At 44.9% G+C, this 21,703-nt stretch overlaps 1 protein-coding gene and 1 long non-coding RNA gene across 7 annotated transcripts in view; one reads left to right on the top strand and one right to left on the bottom strand.

Moving 5' to 3' along the window:
• Positions 1 to 263: 263 nt before the first annotated feature.
• On the bottom strand, positions 264 to 16,962 carry LOC311586008 (zinc finger protein 431-like). 6 transcript variants are annotated; one of them, XM_084761792.1, is made up of 8 exons: positions 16,830 to 16,962; positions 7,418 to 7,595; positions 6,446 to 6,764; positions 4,029 to 4,135; positions 3,803 to 3,947; positions 3,537 to 3,597; positions 2,846 to 2,968; positions 264 to 2,412 (listed from the first exon to the last, which is right to left on the bottom strand). In XM_084761792.1, coding segments are annotated over exons 7-8 (1,206 nt in total). In that variant the 5' UTR covers positions 2,848 to 2,968; positions 3,537 to 3,597; positions 3,803 to 3,947; positions 4,029 to 4,135; positions 6,446 to 6,764; positions 7,418 to 7,595; positions 16,830 to 16,962; the 3' UTR covers positions 264 to 1,208. The 6 variants fall into 6 exon arrangements, with proteins under 6 accessions (XP_084617918.1, XP_084617915.1, XP_084617916.1 ...); XM_084761789.1 differs by lacking the exon at positions 2,846 to 2,968 and having other exon boundaries at positions 7,418 to 7,597; XM_084761790.1 differs by lacking the exon at positions 2,846 to 2,968 and having other exon boundaries at positions 7,418 to 7,589.
• Positions 16,963 to 17,544: 582 nt separating this feature from the next.
• LOC311586039 overlaps positions 17,545 to 21,703 on the top strand; it is a 35,209-nt gene continuing 31,050 nt past the window's right edge. The window contains exon 1 of the long non-coding RNA XR_014775445.1: positions 17,545 to 17,828. This is a non-coding gene — a long non-coding RNA (uncharacterized lncRNA). The remainder of the gene's footprint in view (positions 17,829 to 21,703) is intronic.

The raw sequence follows: 21,703 nt of genomic DNA, 5'->3' as shown, positions 1-21,703 counted from the left end.
TCTTTCAGAGACACTCTGACTTGAAAATGATGACCATGCACTGCCCGATACATGTAAACACTAGACCACGTAGATAACGGGGAGTCCACTCTGGACACTGCAGCGGAAAAACCTATCACCACGTGAACGCAGAATAGAAAACAAGCAGAAGCCACACAAGGAATATAAAAACGGCCTAATAACTTCTGTAAGCAGACTTGTCACACATACAGCAAACTGCAATGCTTCAAATGTTTCAAAATACAAACCACAGCCCCACTAGGTGGTTTCCACCATTACACTTTAATGAGCATGGCGAACAGTTCACTTCCTTCAAGGCTATGATGAAAAAGAGATGAAATGAGATTTTTTTTTTAAAAATTGAAGACAACTATGATATCTAAAGTTGTTACTGACTTGTTTACATGAGAAGTTTTTCTCTTGTATGAGTTCTTTCCTACTTCCTCACATCAAGATGATATATAATGAAAATATACTAAAATATCTAAAGATACGGCCAAGCAGTCAAGACAAGTTCATTCCCAGGACCACTGTCAGACTCTAGACAACTTCTTGTAATCCTTGATACAAGAAGATCCAAAGTTCTAATCTTCTTCGGAACCAGCATGCACATGTTCATATATGCACAAAGACACAGTGACACTGCATAATTAAAATGAAAACGTATCACTACAAACATAACTTTCACTCATGACTATTCTTCTTGGCTAAGCATTCATTCCTGAACTCAGGTGTTGAGGCACCTAAAGGCTTACCTACAGCATTTCTCTACATCATGAATTGGCTCATGTAACAGAAAGCAAGCGTGTAGGCTTGAAGTCAGAAAAATCAACCCTTCCTAGTTGATTGGGTATCATTTGGGAAGATTTAGAAAATGTTGCCTTAACAACCAGCCTTCCTCAAAGAAGATGACCAACATCAAAGAGCCTCCTTATGGAGTTAGCTTCAAATGTGGCAAACCAAGCACTGGGAAAAAATGTCCTCGTTTCCGCCACAGACAGAATTCTGCCTTAAAATGGGCAAGCTTAGATACAGGCAGAGTCGACCACCGAACTCTGCCAAGACAGGGTAAGCAAGTCCTTAATAGTTCCCACCTCGCAAATATGTCTGCCAGAGATATTAGGCCAGAAGCCGAAGATGATGCTCCAATGTTAAAGAGAGTGTTGGGTGACTGTTCAGGCAGTAAACTTAGTCATTTCTTCACTTTGCTATATGCAGTTATGTGTTCTTTTATGTATTTGTAGATTATTTTGTTGTGAAAAGGCTTTATTACATTGGTCACACTTGTAAGGTTTCTCTCCAGTATGGATTCTTTCATGACTTTGAAGGTGATTTTGACGTGCAAAGGCTTTACCACATTGATTACATTTATAGGGTTTTTCTCCAGTGTGTGTTCTTTCATGAACCCTGAGATGACCTTGTTGTGAAAAGGCTTTATCGCATTGATTACATTCATAAGGTTTTTCTCCGGTGTGTGTTCTTTTATGTATTCGGAGACTATTGTAACGTGTAAAGGCTTTACCACATTGGGTACATTCAAAAGGTTTCTCTCCAGTATGTGTCTTTTTATGTGTTCGGAGAATACTGTGACATGCAAAGGCTTTACCACATTGATTACATTCATAGGGTTTCTCGCCGGTATGTGTTCTTTTATGTATTCGGAGATAACTGTGACATGCAAAGGCTTTACCACATTGATGACATTCATACGGTTTCTCTCCAGTGTGTGTTCTTTTATGTCTTCGTAAAGAAATGTCTTGTGAAAAGGCTTTATCACAATGATTACATTTGTAGGGTTTCTCTCCAGTATGTGTCCTTTTATGTATTAGGAGATGACTGTTACATGCAAAATCTTTACCACATTGGTTACATTCATAGGGTTTCTCTCCAGTGTGTGTTCTTTTATGTGATCGGAGATTACTGTCACATGTAAAGGCTTTACCACATTGATGACATTGATAGGGTTTCTCTCCAGTGTGTGTTCTTTTATGAATTCGGAGATTACTGTGACATGCAAAGGCTTTACCACATTGACTACATTTATAAGGTTTCTCTCCAGTGTGTGTTCTTTTATGTATTCTGAGATGACCATGATCTGGAAAGGCTTTCCCACATTGCTCACATTCATAGGGCTTCTCTCCAGTATGTGTTCTTTCATGTATTAGGAGATGACTGGGACAGCCGAAGTCTTTACCACACTGCTTACATTCATAAAGTTTCTTTTCAATATGTGTTCTCTTATGTGTCTGGAGATGACTGTGATGTGCAAAGGCTTCACCATATTGAATAACTTCATAGGGTTTCTCTCCAGTGTGAAGTTTTTCATGTTTTTGAAGACAATTATGATAGGCAAAGCCTTTCCCACATTGTTTACATTCATAGGGCTTCTTTCCAGTCTGACTTCTTTGATGCCTGCAAAGATAATTGGCACATGTGACAGCTTTACAACATCAATTACACTGATAAATATTTTTATCTATATGAATTAATTTTACAATTTGGTCTAACTGTAAAGAGGTTTTATCACTTTGTTTACATTCATGGCATTCCCCTTTATTATGCATTGTTCTTCATCTTTGAAGATACCTGTGATAGCAAGAGCATTTATTACATAGCTCACATTTACAGCATCATTTTTCTATAGGTTTTTCATATATTTGAAGAGAAATGGAAGAACTAAGAGCTTTACCATACTGATTGCATTCATAAATTTTCCTATAATATACTTGCAAAGAGAAAAGACAAAAGGATTTCCACATTCCTAGTATTCATAGGGATTTTCTGCAGTGTGAGTTTGTGGATGTAGTCCCAGTGAAGTTGGAAAACCAATTAATTGTAACCTTACATCACATTCTGAAAGTCTACTCAGAGTAGGAGCATATCTTCTAATTGTTCTGGAAGATGGAGAGGTACGTGGCTTGCTTCAATATCCCTGTGCTCACATGGCTTGCATCCATTGTGACATATGCTATAACCATTAAAAGAAGAATAGCAGATAAAGGTTTCCACACTACATTCACCCAGTTTGACATCTTGCTCCTCGTAGACATGTGGGATGCGGGTTAAGGTTCCTCCACAACAACACTCTTGACTCTCCTACACGGCCCCTCTCACTAAACTCAGCAACGTAACGACAGCTATGAGAAACACCAGCTTTACTGTGGGCCGGTTGCTTATTAGAAGGCTTTGGACATAGACTTATCACCTATATTCAATGTGTACACTTTGCAGTTCTGAGTGACATGAGACTAAACAGACTGGCAATTCTACACCAGAGCTCTAATGGGGCTATGACATAAACAGTGACAAATGATAAGGCATTGTTTCCTTATCTTCCTTCTTAGAGGAATGCTTTGCAAAATCAAATCTGAGTCCTGCCATTGAGGTACATGGTTTTATGAGAATTTAATAATCATCAATACAGTTAAAGCAGTGCTTTTTTTTTTTTTTAATGTTGTTGCTTTTCTTTAAAACTCCCAGGACACACACAAATTTCCACAGAAGCATATTCCTGTTAGCTTGCACATGAAAATTACCTTCCATGTCTTCTAGAACTTTGATAATTATCTTCAAAATTATCATCTTCCCAATTGTAGCCTAAAATATAGTACCAGAAAACTTATGATATATTATTGGAAGTTAGGCAAAATTTTAAGTATCTATCTTCAGTGAACCTTAGAACCATGCCTGATTTATTCAACTCATTGTTCCTCATTCTCAATTAAAAATGCAGAAAAGCATCAATAACCAAAAATCAGTTTCCCCCTTATTTTAAAAAGGGAAAGAAAATTCATTGTCTTACCTATAGCACTGAGATTCCTGTAGGTCTCCAGCATCACATTTTTGTAGAGACTCTTCTGAGAAGGATTCAGCAAAGCCCACTCTTCCTGAGTGAAGTTCACATGCACATCATCATAGGTCACTGCATCCTGGAACATCCCATACATCTATACAAGAGAAATCACAACACTGACAACATGTAAATGTGTACTACATTGACAATATATTCATAGAATTCTAGTGCTTACCCCACTTATTGCCTGACACAGAAGTTCTCAGGTAGTCACCAAGTCATTTTAGAAGGAAACTGAATACTGAGGTTCATCTCTGTCATTGCTGAATTCTTTGATATAGCCTTCCAAGAGAATTGCCAATTAACAGACATGGAGGGGGGGGAGAAAACAGATCAAAAGTACTGAGCACACATCAGAAAGATTGTATGAATAATTATTAACTATGAGTTGGATGTATTGGCTCACGCCTTTAATCCCAGCACTTAGGAGGCAGAGGCAGGTGTATTTCATTGAGTTGATGACAGCCTGGTTGATGCAATGAGTTCCAGGACAGCCAGAGGTACATATTATGACCCTGACTCCCCTGAAAAAAAAATTAACCAACGCCTCCCACCCCCAGAGGAAAAAAAGAACTCAGAGGTTTTCACTGAAGTTTTACAAAGAGTTATACATTCACTCTAGTTCTGTATTAATATTAAAGAAACCTGACATGCTCCAGTTTGAACTGCAACATTAGTAGCATCTTACTAAAAGAGAATGCATGTTTTAAACAGTCACAAATGGACAGATGAAAATATCAGCAGTGTAAATGTTGATTAAAAAAAAAAAAGCAATAGAGGGCAAGAGAGGTGGCCCAGCAGGGAAGAGTTCCTGCCAATCAAGCAAATAACTGGGTTCAATTGCCAGTGCTTACACAGGGGCTTGCAACTGCCCATTATTCCGCGGTCAGGAGTTTTGAGTCTGACTACTGTGAGGGCTCGGCACACATGAGATGCATATTCATGCATACAGACAAAATTCCCATATTCATTAAAAAACATCAAAAAGAAACATAACAGGTAGAAAGAATGTCAAGCACCTGCAATTCAGTGGCAAAGAAGGCTTTGGCAGTGTTGATGTTGTAAATATATGCCATCCTGAGAAATTGTAGTGGATATAAACACATTTCTGTTTTGATCCCAAGTGTGGGATGTAAAACAGACTTTTATAAGGGTGTGCAGTGTTTGTCTGCTGGAAAGACTTTTGCAAGAACACATGATGTTTTTCCACTAGAGGAGGAACTGCCTCTTGTGGGGGCATGGTCTTTGCCAACTGCTAAAAATCCTGGTACGGACTCTCTCTCTCTCTCTCTCTCTCTCTCTCTCTCTCTCTCTCTCTCTCTCTCTCTCTCTCTCTCACACACACACACACACACACACACACACACACACACACACACACACACACAGAGCAAAACAAGAGGCTTGGCTTTTTGGTTCTGGCATTGCTTCCTAATATTTGGCTATTCACCACTCCACTTTGAGACTTCCATAGAGAGAATGCATCAAGGTTCTGAGCTCCAGGTGTAGCTCCAGATTCCAGCTGCTGCAGCTGCAGCCACCTTTGCTGAATTGCTGGTTTGCTGTTTAACAGGTCTACTGAAATCCTGACTACGATCACTCCAAGGAACTGAGTGTAAAAAGGTCTACTTCTCCTGTTCCCATTAACCTCTTTTTTTCTCCTATCTAGAGTAGGTGTGTTGGAAGGGAGGTATAAGCATTAAAGAACCCCAAAAAAAGTACGTTTGAAAAAGTTCAAAACCTACAAAAAATAGAATATGCGCTACCAAATTTCAAAATTCACGATGTGGGTGTAGCTTAGGACAACAGCATATGGTTTACGTGTACAAAAACATAGCCATAATATAAAAATGGAAAAAGCCAGGCATGCTGGCCCACATCAAATCCCAGCACTCTGGAGCCAGAGTCAAGTGGATCTCTAAGGTCAAGGCCTGCCTGGTCTACATACCTACTTTCAGGACAGCAAGGGCTACACAGAGAAACTTAATCTTCAAAATCAAAAACCAAAAGCAACAAAATTAAAAACATCATGCTAGCAAAACAGCTTAGGGTTGAATAGCAACTGCCTCTACTGTATCTTATGTGATTTAGGGACAGAGTCTATAATGGGGAAGTCATGACAGCATGAGAAGGAAGCTGACTGATCAATTTCAACCACAGCACAGCAGACATCAAGAACAGGGAATGGGTTGAATGTATAGATACTCAAATCTCATCCCCAATTTCAACAGCAAAACAAAACCAGAAAGGCTCCTCCTACAAAAGCTTCCATAAGCTCCCCAAAGAAAGCCAAAAAGGAGAGACGAGTGCTCAAAGACATCATCCTATCTGACAGCTTTCTGATTCCACCCACTACATTCTGAGCCTGCTCACTAGAGGCTCACGGTCATCCCATGATGAAAATGCAGTTAGTCTAACTTCAGTGACCCTAAGTCTGCAACAGCCCCAACACTGTTCAAACGTCCAAAGTCTCTTCTGATACTCAAGACAATCTCCTCTTTGCCACACCTTGTAAAACCAGAAAACAAGTTATCTTTCCAAAATACAATGACACAGCATACCCCTTCCGTTTTAATAGAGAGAAATACGTACACAGTGAAGACTGGACCAAGGCAAGAAACCAAGCAGGGAACACACCGACTCCTGTAGCTCTGTCCAGAAACACAGAGCTTCGGTATCAAAAGGCTTAGATGGCCCTGGCCCTCCAACTTCTTATACATCCCTTACTTTGGTTACTTCTATTCCCTATATGCATCTCTCCATGGCAGATGTGTCATCCTCAGGTCTTCACATCCTGTGATCTCAAAATGCAACTCAGGCTTCATCCTCACAGCTTCATGCAATGAACTCTCACAGTCTCCTCACCGGGACTCTGAGGCTGCCAAACACAGATGGCTGGGACAGTGCTGAACTGAAACCACAGAGGAAGAATTCATGACTTTAAATATTTTTGTTCTTGTTTCCAGGACCAGCACAATACGGGTGATCCCGTCAAGTCTGGCTTCTAAATGTGATAAACCCTGCCACATTTGGACTATAGTTGTGGGGGAATGGTCTTAAGACCCGCGAGCTCACAGTAAGAGCTGCCCCATTCTGGCTACACACTAGTTTTTCCAGTAAGACTACTGGTAAAGTCAGATAAAGGCCAGCTGCCCACGAGCGGCAGTTCCGGGAACTTTCTCTTGACTAACCAGATCTTTTACAACTTCCCTCTCTCTGTAATTTCTCCCCCTTCTGTGGTTATAGCAGCTGTAAAGGTAGACACCTGCTGGGGCATTTCACAGTTAGGTATCCATAGCGACCCTCGCTTACGCAAATACCCATGCCCCAGTAACCCCATAAAAGCTCTGTGAGGACTTTCAATATACGAGTCTTGATCAGAAATTTCCAGACTTGACTTCATTTCTCGCTCCCCTCCTTGTCCCCCTTCCCCTCCATTTCTAGGGTCTCCCGTTGACTGTCCCACGTGTCGGGGCAATAGTTGTAGCCGGTTTTGTTTAAAGTTCTTTCCTGGCACTGGGAACCACTTTGCCACAGTAGGTTGGAGTGTTATACTTAGCACACCTTCTTAGGCTTCCAGTCCAGAGGAAGGCCCTTCTCTGCCAAGAGCCAGTGCCTTGGGGAAGTTCAGTAGGCTTGCAGGCTTTCTGGGAGGGAGCCCAGGGTCTTGCAAGGTCTGTACCGAGATTCACTCCAGCGTTGCTTCCAGTCTCTGACGCCCTTCTTCTCATTGTTGCTGCATCTCTCAAAAAAAAAAAAATCTGGCATTTGTGTGAACCCTCGCTTTCTGTGTATTTACCCACTCTGATTGGACAAACTTCCTACACGATGCACTTGTTGTTCAGATAAACGAATTCCTGATTATGGAATTCCTGATTTGATTCAAACAATTTTAGAAGTTAAATAGTTGATGGAGAATTTATTGCTGCGGTAAATGCTTTTGTGGACCTCCAGATGCCTTACTAGGAGACAGGCCTGAGTCAGATTTACGGTCCCAGATAAGCTTTCACTCTATGCAAGTTGGTTTAAACTTCTCATGGACCTAAATTTTAATGGGGCTACTAAGAAATGTCTAATTAAGTATAAACCTTAATGTCAAAATATATATGTTTCATTGTAATCCCTTATACCTGTCATCATATGGCATAAAATATTGTCATTCTAAATTTATTTTATATCTTGGAATGTAAGACCAATAAAATTATTGTCCTGAACTCAATATAAATTAAAAGATAGCTGGATAATGTATAGCCAGGTCAGTCCTAACTGAAAAGACATATATCTTTTTTAATGTTTCTTTTTTAATATTAATGATAATACTTATATTATTACACATGAATAAAATAAACTGCACACAGCAGGCAGAACCATGAGACAATCAGGAATTATATAAATGTTACATTCATAGTGATTTGGCTGTTTGTATTTGGCAAACTTGAAGTAAACATCTTTCCTATCTTAAGTCTAAATGTCTGAATGTAGATCAATATCTATCATATCTCTATTAACTTAAAACATCTATCTTAATCTAAAAACATCTTAACCCCTAACCTACTAAGCTTAATTGTAAGACTAAACTATCTGGTCTTCAACCCCATCAGAGACTTGAGAAGGGATAAAACTTAAATACCTGAGTGAACCGGAAGTGCAGGTTAGCAGCTTCCAAAGTGAAAATATGACTGAGACAGTTTACTGCCTGCACAGTCACCCAACACTCTCTATCACATTAGAGCATCATCTTCAGCCTTCTGGCCCAATATCTCTGACAGACATATTTGCAAGGCAGGAACTATTGAGGACTTGCTTACCCTGTCCTGACAGAGTTCAGTGGTCGACTCTGCCTGCATCGAAACTTGCCCATTTTTAGGCAGAATTCTGTTGGTGGCAGAAACGAGGACATTTTCCCCAGTGGCTTGTTTGCCACATTTGAAGCTAACTCCATAAGGGGGTTCTTTGATGCTCATCATCTTCCTTGAGGCAGGCTGGGTGTTGCCAGGAGTTAACTTGTGAAAAGACGTATATCTTGTTGTAACTTCTTGGACCCTGTTAACCTTTAGGCCCTGTCGACCTTTGTCATTCTGAACTCATTAGGAACCTATGTAATGGCTACATAGATTAGAAGCATTCAGGTTTTATGAAAAGACACCGTGTAACCCACTAGCTTGTTGCAGCCGTCTGTTTGCCTTTTTGGTTAATTGCCTTTTTGGATTATGCTCGAATTCCACATTTGAAACGGGCCTGGTGGTCCTTGAGCCTTACGAGGCAAGGGAGCTCAGGCAGTCGTCATAGCCTGGCAGTCAGCCGTCGCCAGCCCTTTTTCCAGATCATCATTGGGACCTTTTCCCCCTGGGCAAGGCTTTCTCTTCTACCAGTATGGTTTCTTCACTCCTCTTCCTCTTCCTTCTCTCTCTCTCTCTCTCTCTCTCTCTCTCTCTCTCTCTCTCTCTCTCTGTCTCTCTCATTCTAGTTCTAGGTGAACCGTGTCCACCTGACCTGTTGTAGTCCTACCTGTGTCCTTGGGACACCTTGGGCTCAGGTTTGTGGCTCCTCTCCTCACCATGGGAACAGTGTCTTTGTCCATACCTCCAAGCTCCCCACTGGGACGCCTTCTGGGGAACCTCAGATTCCTACACCTAGCACCCAACTTAAGGCTTCTAAGCTTACACACCTTTGCAGTCACACTTGGCCCCAATAGCCTCTTTTCCCAGAGTTCCCATGGCATTAGGGCCAAGCTTAAGCACTTGGAGAGAGAACCCCTAACTTCACAGGCAGAAGTCTTAGCACTGGCCTTTAAGGTGTACCAATGGAGAGATGAAAAGGCCCACAAGCAAAAATACCACCAGGCCCCTGTTTCAAATGTGGCCAGCCGAGTCACTGGGTCCAGGGCTCTCCTAAACCCAACAAACCACCAGAGCCATGACCAAAGTGCCTTCAAGAGGGATTTTCATCTGTTGGTCGCCCCTGGGTCCCCCATAGCACAGGGACATGACTCCCAGATCTCCCTCCTCCAGCCAATCTCCCTAGGCCTGGCCATGGACAACTGAAGGTGCCCAGCTCCCCTGGCCTGACCACGGCCACCTCTGACAGGGAGCCTCGGGTAGTCATCTCCTTCCTTCTGGACGCTGGAGCCACTTCCTCGGTCCTTACAGAGTTTTGGGTACCCGCCTCTCCTCCTTTCCCTGTGTAGGGGTAGTGGGACAGCCTTACCGACTTCACCAGACCCCACCACTTGACTGCATTTTCCAGGGTGTTCCCCTCACCCACTCTTCTTTAGTGCTGCCAGTCTGTCCCGGGCCCTTATTGGGAAGGGACATTCTAGCCAGAGTGGGAGCCTCTGTTTCCTTTGCTTCCCCTATTCGCCTGATCCCTAGCTCGCCAGCAGTTCCTCTCCTCCTCCTCCTCCTCCTCCTCCTCCTCTTCCTCCTCCTCCTCCTCGCTACCCACGTACTGGTTCTAACACATCATTTCCTTTGCCTCTCAGGTGGACCAATTCTGGGATGTACAGAACACCTCTGTTGCTAAGCACCATTCTCCTGTGGTCCTCCAACTATAGGACCTTAGCAGGTATATCACCCAAGCTCAGTACCCACTTTCTCTCCAGAGCCTCAGGAGACTGAAGCCTATTATTATCTCTGACCTCCCAAGGGGAAAAAAACCCTGTCTTTGCCCTGCTTCTTCCCCCTTTAATACCCATACGCTTACAGTTAAGAAGCCCAGTGGTACCTAGCACCTGGTTCAGGATCTCCAGCTCAGTTCTGCAGTGCGGCATGGCTAACCCTTAGCCATTCACATCCCCTCTCCCCTCGGAGACCTCCCATCTCTCAGTCCTGGATCTCAGGGATGAATCCTTCTCCATCCCCCTTGACACCCAGTCACAAAACATTTTTGCTTTCACCTAGACTGACCCTGGCCCACTTATCTACCCAACTCACCCAGGGGTCCCCCAGTTGCCCACACCTGTGTGGAGAGGCCCTGGGCTCTAATCTATCTTTCCCTAACTCTGAACTTATTTCTTCTTGGTTTTTTGAGACAAGGTTTCTCTGTGTAGCCTTGGCTGTCCTGGACTCACTTTGTAGACCAGGCTGGCCTCGAACTCACAGCGACCTGCCAGCCTCTGCCTCCCAAGTGCTGGGATTAAAGGCGTGTGCCACCACGCCAGGCCCCTAACTCTGAACTTATAGAGCATGTAGATGACCTTCTCCTCTGCAGTCCATCCCTACAAATTAGCCGAACTAACCCCGCTCTTCTAAATGCCTTGTCCTGCCGGGGCTATAGCGTCACACCTTCTAAGGTCCAACTGTCCACCCCTCGGGTCCCCTGCTTGGGACTATCAATTACCCCAACCCACAAAGCCATTACCTTAGTTAGAAAACAGCCAATCCAGTCTCTAAGAGTCCCCTCTACTAAAGAGGAGTGTAGTGGTGTAGTGAATGTAAACATGTTTTTGTTTTGATCCCAAATATGGGATGGGGAACAGACTTGTGAGAGAACAGGTGACGTTTATCCATGTCGAAGTCAAACCATTTTATTGGGGGCTTGGTTTTTGCCAGCTGAAACACATCATAGTACAGACTCTGAGAGGATATATATATATATATATATTTATACACACACACACACACACACACACACATACATACACACACATACATGTGCGCGCGCGCGCTCTGAGAGGATATATATATATTTATACACACACACACAGACACACACGTGCACGTGCGCACGCACACCCACAACAGGAGGCTGGGGCTTTTTGGGTCTTGGTATTGTTTGGCTGTTCATTGCTCCACTTCAAGAAGCTTCTAGAGAGAACCACGCCAATGAAGGCTTTGAGGCTCTGGGCTTCAGCTGCTGTTCCAGATTCCAGCAGCAACTTTGGTGGGATTGCTGGTTTGCTGAAATCCTGCTGACTATGCCAAAAGGAATCACTCCCAGGAACTGAATTCAACAGGTCTACTTCTCCTGCTCCTATAAACCTCTTTTTTTCTCCCATCTAGGGTAGGTGGGTTGGAAGGGAGTTATCTGCATTAAAGAACCCCAAATAAAGTAGGTTTGGAAAAGGGAAGCCTACAGGTCTCAGAGTCATGGGTTCGTGCCCCATGTTGGGTGCCACCTGTAGGTTGGGGTTCTCCCTCGACATCACAGAAAAAGAGGGATATGTCCTTGAGATCCTGGGTCAGCAGCTGGGACCCTCCTCTGCACCCGTAGCATACCTGTCAAAGACACTAGAGCTGACTACGCAGGGATTGCAACCCCGCATACACGCTTTAGCTGCTGCTGAGCTCCTTATTCGCAAATCCAAAACCACTAACCTTCAGGTCACCTCCTTCTATCTTCTCCTCCCACAACCGGCCCCGCCTCTTAATGTGTAAAAGTAATTTTATTCTGCTGGCTCCGTTGTTGTCTGGGAGGCTTACTGCCTCCTTCTGCTGGCCTAGGCCTAGGCCTGGAAGCTTCTAGCCTCCATACAATCTAACCTGGGCCTAGAAAGTTTTCAGCCTCTGAGACTTACTGCTTAATAAGCTCACCCTTACTTGTTCTTTCTGAGCTCTGGGCCACCTGGTTCACCTCAGCTGTCCCGGCTCAAACGCTTCTCCCAGGTGATTTATTTCACCTGGCTTCTCTCTCGGCCTGGAATTGCTCTGCTTGGCCTAACTCAGCAATCTGCTCTAATCTTCTGGCTTCTTTTCATTTTCTGGCCTGTTCCGTCTTCACCTGAGCTCTCTCTCTGTAACCTATCTCTCTATTACTGTCCTGGTAAAACTGCCTCCTCTCCTGTGAAAAACTGTCTGTTAAGTAGCTTCCCTTTCCCCTTTCTTCTCCTGAGAGTTGGGCGTATCTTCTTCTGTCAAATCTTCTCTGATTCGTCACCTTTCCTGCCACTCAATTAGACATCACTTTCAAGCATGGGTGCTTCCTTGTACAAACTAATTTCATCTTTGTTTGGGATTAAAGGCGTGTACCACCGTGCCTGGATCTAAGCTTTTCTTTACCTGATACTTGCTCTATACCAGGCTGGCCTTGAACTCAGATCTGTTCGCCTCTGTCTCCTGGATTAAAGGCATGTTTGTATTCCAGCTGGATGATCACACAAACCTATAAGATCTTTGGATATGATCTCTGGCCAGAACAGCCAAGTCCTGAATTAACATTTTTCTGCTTATGTATGTATAAATGCTTACAAACTCTACCTCCCTCCAGAGCTCTTTCTGTCCGGGTGGCACTAGCAGAAGGCGCTACACTTACTTTCCAACCATGCCCACCTCTTAATAGCTCAAAAATTTCCCCCGACCTGATGCTGACTGCTCTCCACCTCATTCCTGCATTGAAACCTTTGAGAAACTATTGCCCCACACCTCGCACATACAGGAGGACACATTGCCCTGGGTCAGCTATACCTCGTACACAGATGGCAGCTCCTTTGTGGACAAGGGAACCTGAAAGGCTGGCTATGCCATAGTGTCAGATACTGAGGTTGTTGAGGCGCAGGCCCTCCCTGACCACACCACGAATCAGCAGGCTGAACTAACAGCTCTTACCCATGCTTTCCAATTAACACAGGGACAATCCCTAAACACCTACACAGACCCTCAATGTGCCTTTCATGTCCTCCTGTCCCACGGTGCCATCTGAAGAGAGTGTGGGCTACTTACAACAAAGGAAGGATCAGTAACGCTAAAAGCCTCTGTCTCTCCACAGCTGCTGGAATTGTCCCCTGCCCGTCCCACCAGACCAACAATCCCACCATCTCTCAGGGAGATAACGGAGCTGACAAGGCAGCTAGAACTCTGTCCCTCGGAGGCCTAGACTCATTCCACCCCCCACAGGCCATCCTTGCACTACGGCCTGCACCCCCCTTGTCACTCTTCCAGTTCTGCCCCATGTGCGCCAGCTCTTTCGTCCTAACAGCCACGCCTTGTCTCACTTTGCTAAGACCCACCTGCAGCCCACCCCTGAGGACTTACGATTCTTAAGGACTCTTACTGCCTCTTGTCAAATCTGCCAGATGTCAGACTCCAGCTCCAGACACTGCAGCCCCCCACCCCTTTTCCTAACCACAAGGCCGGAGGCTCTTTTCCTGGGACGAACTGGGAACTTGACTTTACCCACAAGCCCACAGTCAAACGTGCCCGGTGCCTTCTGGTCTTGGTGGACACCTTCTCAGGGTGGGTGAATGAATTCCCCATCAGCAACACAAGGGCTCAGAGAGTCTGTGATCTCCTCCTCTGTGACATCATCCTTGGGTTTGGCATCCCCAGCTCCCTCCAGTCAGACAATGGTCCTGGATTCACCTCCCAGGTTTCCCAGACCCTATCTAAGGCCTCAACATCTCTTTGTATTTTCATATCCTACACCGCCTCCGGGCCTCAGGGAAAATAAACTATCTGGTCCTTTGAAAACATTTTTCTCAAACTGTCACAGGAACGCGATTGGGTAAAGCACTTGCCTCTGGCCCTTTTCAGGCTAAGGCTCTCCTCAAACGACCTCTTCCCTTCTCGCCCTTTGAGCTCACGTCCAGACAACCATTCTGACTCCTGGTCTTTCATCCAGACCCTCGCCTCTCCCTGATCTGTCATCTCCGCTCCCTACTACGGAACGTCACTGGCCACTGTCTACTACGGCCATACACTAACGTCTGTCCATCTCCTGCCGACCTGGAGATCAGGTCCTCCTCTCCCCTCTGGACCAGCGCCCTCACCCCTACACCCCCAAATGGCAGGGCTCCTTCAGGGTTACTCTTCTGATCCCCACAGCTGCTAAGCCTGAGGGCTCCTTCATTAGATTCACCTATCTCACCTCAACCCTTTACTCCCCGCACCTCGCGATAATTTCCCTTCCTACACATCAACTCCAACAGGACCCTGCTCCCTTACGTTTCCGAGGACGCCAACACCAACCAGCTTGTCTCCAGTTCTAGAAGAAAGAGGCTTCACTCTGGCAGCTGCGCTTGACCCTACGGGAATGGAGATGGATTTTCCCTCCTGTCCTTCTTGTTTGTTTCTGTCCGTGGTAACTCTTACATATGGGGATTTTGAGGCTCAACAAACCATCAGTCATAACAGTCTCTGCAAACAGGGTTGGAAAAATTGCTCTGTGGCAGGTTGTCAGCAGACGATTAGAATCATCATCGCCCCCGTCCACCCCTCCTTCTTCATTTCACAACCTTTTTGTTTGTTTCCTCTTGGACCAGACAGAAAGTTATTATAAAGTGGCCAGACAGATATACTGGTCTTGCCAATACCAGCTGATAGTAAAACCAAAACCAAAACCAAACCAAACCAAACCAACAACAAAACACCTAGCCAGGCACAGTGGTGCACACCTGTAATCCCAGCACTCTGGGAGGCAGAGGCAGGTGGATCTGTGTGAGTTCGAGGCCAGCCTGGATTACAAAGCAAGTCCAGGACAGCCAAGGCTACACAGAGAAACCCTGTCTGGATAAAACCAAAACCAACCAAATAAACAACCAAACAAACCAACCCTCCTTTATCTATATGAAAAGACCCCGGCTTCTTCAGGGATCCTGTCACAGAACCTTCCCTCGCCATTCACCAGCTGCCCTGCCCCGGGTGTTGCCATGGTGTTCCCCACCTTTTTCATATCACCCTCTTTGCCATGGAAAACTGTTTTAAGGCACCTGGGACACATTCTGTAGAGGCGTTAAGTTCCGTAGGCTGCAACAAAACCACACTCCTCCATACCTCCTCTCAGCCCCAGGGTCCTAGAGGCCATTGTGGTATTCAAGTCCACCCTCACCTACCTGCTAGCTGCTCGAGCGTTTGCATGATAGCATTTCTCTTCCCCAAGCTGGGGGTGCGACACGGAAAAGAGCCCCTACTGATTCCAGCTGTGGACTCCAGATGTGCCTGGCATAATAAAAAGGAAGTTCTAATCTTGGGCCTCCTGGCCACTACAGGAATTACAGAGGGTATTGGCACTGGCGCAGCAGACTGGCAACTTTCTCTAACATTGTTTTTGTGTTTGTTTGTTTGTTTGTTTATTTTTAGTTTTTCGAGACAGGGTTTCTCTGTAGCCTTGCCTGACCTAGACTCACTTTGTAGACCAGGCTGGCCTCGAACTCACAGCAATCCGCCTGCCTCTGTCTCCCGAGTGCTGGGATTAAAGGAGTGCGCCACCACGCCCGGCTTGACTTTCTCTAACATTGTTATCATCAGTTTTCTTCACAGTTCATCCAGGATCTCCAGCAGGTGACCCAAACCAGACTTAATCTTCAAGGACAAATCAACTCCCTGGCGGCAGCAGTAGTACTTCAGATCTGTCACGGACTGGGTCTCCTTACAGCTAAGAAAGGGAGTCTTTGCCTCCTCCTCAAAGAGGAGAGCTGCTTCTGTACCAACCAGTAGGATATAGTAAAAAACAAAACAAAGCAAAGCAAAACAAAACAAAACAAACTCCAACAACTCCAGACAGGCCCACAAAAGCAACAGGGGCAACTCAACGCTCCCAACCTCTGAGCCTTTTAAAACCCCACATGTCCTCCCTCAGCTAAAGTCTACTTGGTGTCACTTAGTGTGTCCTAAGCGATGGTAAATCCTTTACAGCATCAATTTTACTCTTCTACATCACAGCTTAATACTGGAGTGCTACCCAACACAGGAGACGCCTTTTACAGACTCCACAAAATTAACTCCAAATGGATCTTACACCTAAGTGTTAAATGTTAAGGGCAGAACTTGTGGAACACACTAGAGAAACTAGGGCTCTTGCAGTTTCGCATCTTGCCATGGATGTTTCTACACACAGCCCCCGGCTTCAAATGCTTTATGGAGACTCAGCTCCCTTGGTGAAGTTATTCAGAGACCATCGCCAAGTCTTAGGAGTGACTAGCACTAAAAGGGACCATACAGGGGGCTGGCTCCATCTCGCGGCTGTTTACCCCGGAGCCAGGAAAAGACCCACAACACCAGCTCAGCCACCTGCTCCCCGTTGTGGGCAAAGACCCCGTGCTCACCATGTTGCTGCTTCGGAGCATGCCTGCGCTCCACTTTGAGCGCCCAGCAACCACGCTCACAGAACATCAAACAGAAGCGTGCAAGCTCAGCAGCTACTGAACTGAACCTGCAGCACGACCCGGGAAGAACACGCCTCCCACAACCGCAGGCCCGCATTGAGGTTCTGATTGGCTAGTGAGTCTTGAACACCTCCTTAGCGTTAGAGTGTGTTGAAGGGACACCGTATAGTGGTTTTTGACCTAAACTTCCATTCCAGAGCCAGATGTTTTCCAGATATGCAGATTCGCATCAATAGCCTACTTGTCTGTCTTCCCACTCAGCCCCCGGGAGGACCGACCACTGCTCAACAGCCTGCTCCTCGCCTTTGTGGGCAGTGACACTGAATTCACTACATCGTGACTTTAGAGCTTGTCTGAACTCCCCTTGCAACACTCGGTAGCCACGCACCCTTCTTCCTCCTGAAATAAAGGTGGAAAGCATGCATATGTAATTCCTACAATTAACTTCTAAGCCTCACCAGCTCAGAAGCCTGGTAACTTCTTGGAATGCTGGGAAGTGTAGTTCTTTGGAAACAATGCCACATGGGAATGTACAGTTGCTGGGAATTGTAGTTCTTTGGAAATAACAAAGCCTCATGGGAGAGTACAGCTGCCTAAAGGATTTGTGCTTATAAACCCCTGCAAAGGGTCACTGGGGCCGTTCCAGCTAGCAGAATTGGCCTGAGCAAGTTCCATCTCTTGGTTAGAGATGGCTGACCCGGCTGACCCAAGGTACCCGGGAAATGCATTCCACCCTGCAGCCTCCCAAGATGAATGAAATACTTGGAGGAAAACAGCAAGTTTTTTAAATTTTTTATTTTTAAATAGCTAGCTTCCTGTTGGCTCCTGGATTCTGATTAAGTTGTACATTATCTGAAGAAAGGGGAGAACCTGACCGTGTTTGTACACCCCCATTCAGGCAACTAGGAGATGTTCCGAGGCCCCGTCAGATATTTCCAGGTAATTTGGAGTCCAGCCAGAGCCCATGCAAGGACCAAACTAATGCCATGTTCTGTATGTTCTGTAACTAATGCTATGGTGTGTATGTTCTGCAATAATTTGTCCTCTAGGTGACCCTTACTTCTCCCTGCATTCTGGGAGTCACCGTGTACAGCTGTAAACTGCACCTGCCGGCAGTCTCCAAAAAGTCCACTGGAGCAATCAGCGTCCAATGTTCCTCTGAGATAAAAAACAAAAAAACAAAAACAAAAAAACTTCCCCTTGAGATCCAGGCTCCATCCAACCTGCCTAAAGGTTGACATTCCTGTGACCCACAACCTCCCCTCCCATCTTCTCCCCCCCCCCATATATATATATATATATATATATATATATATATATATATATATATATTTTTTTTTTTTTGGAGACAGGCTTTCTCTGTGTTATCTTGCCTGTCCTGGACTCACTTTGTAGGCCAGGCTGGTTTTGAACTCACAGCAATCTGCCTGCCTCTGCCTCCTGAGAGCTGGGGTTTTTTACTTTTACGAGCCAATTGCCCTTGAAGCTCTGTGCCACTCTCCTATCCTGTTGCATCAGGAAGGATTGTGGTCCAAGCTCGAGCCCTTGTAATACAGGACCCTGTGTATGTTGCATCGGTATCGAGTCCCGGTGGTCTTTTCAGGGGTCTTGAGATCTGGGCGATCTGGGTACTACACCATCAGTTATTTTCTGACTTGCCTTGGAGCCGGGGAGATGCCCTCTGGTGATGCTGAGAGTCTGACACTTCAGTGTAGCCCAGCACCTTGGCACTGACAATGACAAGGATTCCCCAGGGCTCCAGGCAGTCCCGGGGTTATGCAAGGAGGCCCCTGAAACAGCCTCCTATCTTTCAGTTCCCCTAGTGGGACTGCTGAAACCTCTGTGTGACACTAATTTGTTATGTTGGACCCTAGAGTCCACTCGGGTAGGTGGTCGTCGTGAGAGACCACTAGAGGACCACAGTGTTGATGCAAAAGCACAAGGTTTATTGCTGATGCCCGTCAGGGGACCTCAGCACTCACTCGAGGGGCGGAGGCACCCCGAGTCACTGTTACAGGCTACTTTTAAAGGCTAAAACCGCAAAGGTTAGGAGGGGCTGTGTGCCCTATGTTAGGATTGGCTCTGGTGGTCGCTAGGGGTGATTGGCTAAATGTTATTGGCTATTGAAGGGGTCGTGGGTCTTGGGGGCTATTCTTGGCAAGGAGGGGTGTTGGGGAGTTTCCAGGGAATTTCCAGATGGTAATTTTCTGAGAATTGTTTACCTTAGTTGAAATTGTTTATCTCAGAAACTGAAACTGGCCTTCAATTTTTTCTGGGTCACTTTCCCAAGCTTGTCTGGGTCACGTTCCCAGGCTTCGGCTGAGAGAGAGAGAGAAAGAGAGAGGGGGAGGGAGGGAGGGAGGGAGGGAGAGAGAGAGAGAGAGAGAGAGAGAGAGAGAGAGAGAGAGAGAGAGAGAGAGAGAGAGCGCCGTACAGTTACTATTGTCTCTGTTATCGTGTCTGTTTTGTGTCTCCTCCACGTCTGATCCTTCCTTGTGTTACAACTTGGAGCAACTAAATAGAAGAACAAACGACAGAAGAAGGACTGATGGACTACTCACGCAGAGAAATCCAGCTGTTAAATGCCGCTGTCTTGACTTAGGTATCTCATCTATCTTTGTATGTTCTGACGAGGGTCTGTAAGGCACAGCCGCACGAGGGGCTCCAGGTGCAGCCGAGGCCCACCACCACCTGCTTCTAGTTGGAAGTAGAGCAGGATATGTGATATTCCGACTTGCAAACACTGATAAGCTACCTTACAATGAGGTATGTGATTTTGTTAAACATAAACATCATCAATACATTTAATCAGACACTGATTAATGGCGTTGTATGTCCTGAGATTTCTGGACCACATTATAATCCTTTAGAGGGACATTTGTATTAGCTTGCACGTGAAAATTACTTTCCCTTTTGTCTTGAACTTTGACATGATTCTTCAATATTGTTGCCTTCAAGTGTGTCCAATTATACAGTACTAGAACATGTATAAAATATATTTGGAAATAATAGACATTACAAATTTCCATCTTCAGTGAACCTTATAACCACGCCTGATTTATTTACCACTTTCTTCCTTTCCAGAATCTAAATCACAAAAGAGCATAGATAACCAAGAAATACTCCTCTATTTAGAACATGAAGGAAAACTCACATTCCTACCACAACAGGGAGGTGCCTGCAGCTTTTCAGCATCACATCTTTGTTGAGACATTTCTGAGAAGGATCCAGAAAAGCCCATTCCTCCCAAGTGAAGTTCACATGAACATCTACATAGGTCACTAAATCCCAAAATATCCCATGTGCATGTGTGTTAGAATGGGTAACTACGTTCATTGAGACTACGTTCACATTATTCTGTGTGCTTTGCACATTTATCCATAACACAGAAGCTCTAGCATTATCAACAAGCCATCTTGGGAGGAAACAGAAGGGGAAGACACACTTCCCAATTCTGGGGCCATGGAATAAAATTCCAACTGAAGTGCAGATATTCAGAGAAAATACAGAGAGATTAATTGTATTGAGTATTCATCAGAGAAACCACATCAACAGTTTCTAACTTGAGCAGAGGATGTACCAGCTGGGTTGGTGGCTCGCATCTTTACTCCTAGCAATCAGAGGCAGATGAATCTCTATGAACTTGGGGACAGCTTAGTCTATGTACTAAGTTCAAGGATATCCAGGATACACAGCAAAAGTCTATGAAAAAAGAAACCACCAAACAACAATGACAACAACAACAACAACAACAACAAAAACCCATTAAAAAAACCAAAAAGACAAAACTCAGGTCTCACTGGAATTTCTTTCAAAGAACTGCACATTCACACTAGTTCTGTATTTGTCTTCCAGAAAACGGGAGTACCCTAGTTTAAAATGTACAGCTAATAAAATCTTCTTACGAAGGAATCCATTTTTGAGACGTTACTAAAGTGTTGACTGATGAATAAATGCTAATCGAAACAAAAAAAAAAGAAAGAAAGAAAAAACAGGATAAAACAAAACAGTTAACTGCTCTTCTGGATGTTGTAGAAGACCCTGCTTCATTTCCCAGCTGTCACTTAGTGCTTCACCACCATTGGTACCTACAGTTCCAGGCATACAACACCATCTTCTGACATCTGCCACATCACATACACATGGTGTCCACTCATACAATCAAGCAAAAGACCCATGCAAAATTATTAATTTTTTACAAAATTAAAAGAATACACAATGATGGTGCAAAGGTTAAACACCTGTAGTCCAATATAGCAGGAGAATCAGACAGGCTGAATGTCATGAACACAGGCCATCCTGGTAGAAGAAATGACGCCCTCTGCCAAAGGTGGAAAGCTGAGATGTAGTGAAGGTCAGGACAAAAGCAAATACTTGATATGTACAAGCACCTAACTTCAATGTCCATTTCAGGCTTTGAACTTTTTCAAACCTACTTTATTTGGGGTTCTTTAATGCTTACACCTCCCTTCCAACCCACCTACCCTAGATGGGAGAGAAAGGAGGTTAATGGGAACAGAAGTAGACCTTTTTAGACTCCGTGCCTTGGAGCAATTCCACTCTTTTTAGTCAGGATTCCAGCAGACCCATTAAACAGCAAACCAGCAAGTCAGCAAAGGTGACTGCAACCGCAGCAGCCCCAACCCAGAGCAGCAGCTGGAACCTGGAGCAGCAGCGACCTGAGCCTCAAAGCTTTCTCTGGAGAGGTTCTCTAGACGAATAGCCAAACAATAAGAAGCAAAGCCCAAACCCAAAAGCCAATTCACACCCCACACTTGGAATCAAAACAGAAACATGTTTACATCCACTACAGC

The sequence above is a fragment of the Acomys minous genome (genome assembly GCF_964271855.1).
Source record: "Acomys minous genome assembly, chromosome: 16".
NCBI lineage: Eukaryota > Metazoa > Chordata > Mammalia > Rodentia > Muridae > Acomys > Acomys minous.
This window is presented reverse-complemented; position numbering and strand designations above follow the sequence as displayed.

What these genes read in the sequence shown, in the direction of transcription:
- LOC311586008 (XM_084761788.1), bottom strand. Translation starts at nt 16,850, where the DNA reads ATGCTCCGAAGCAGCAACATG. An exon ending in TGCTCCGAAGCAGCAACATG is followed by an intron (nt 3,930 to 16,829) that starts GTGAGCACGGGG and finishes GGGATGTTCCAG; the next exon opens with GATGCAGTGACCTATGATGA. An exon ending in CAGGAATCTCAGTGCTATAG is followed by an intron (nt 3,598 to 3,802) that starts GTAAGACAATGA and finishes ACTATATTTTAG; the next exon opens with GCTACAATTGGGAAGATGAT.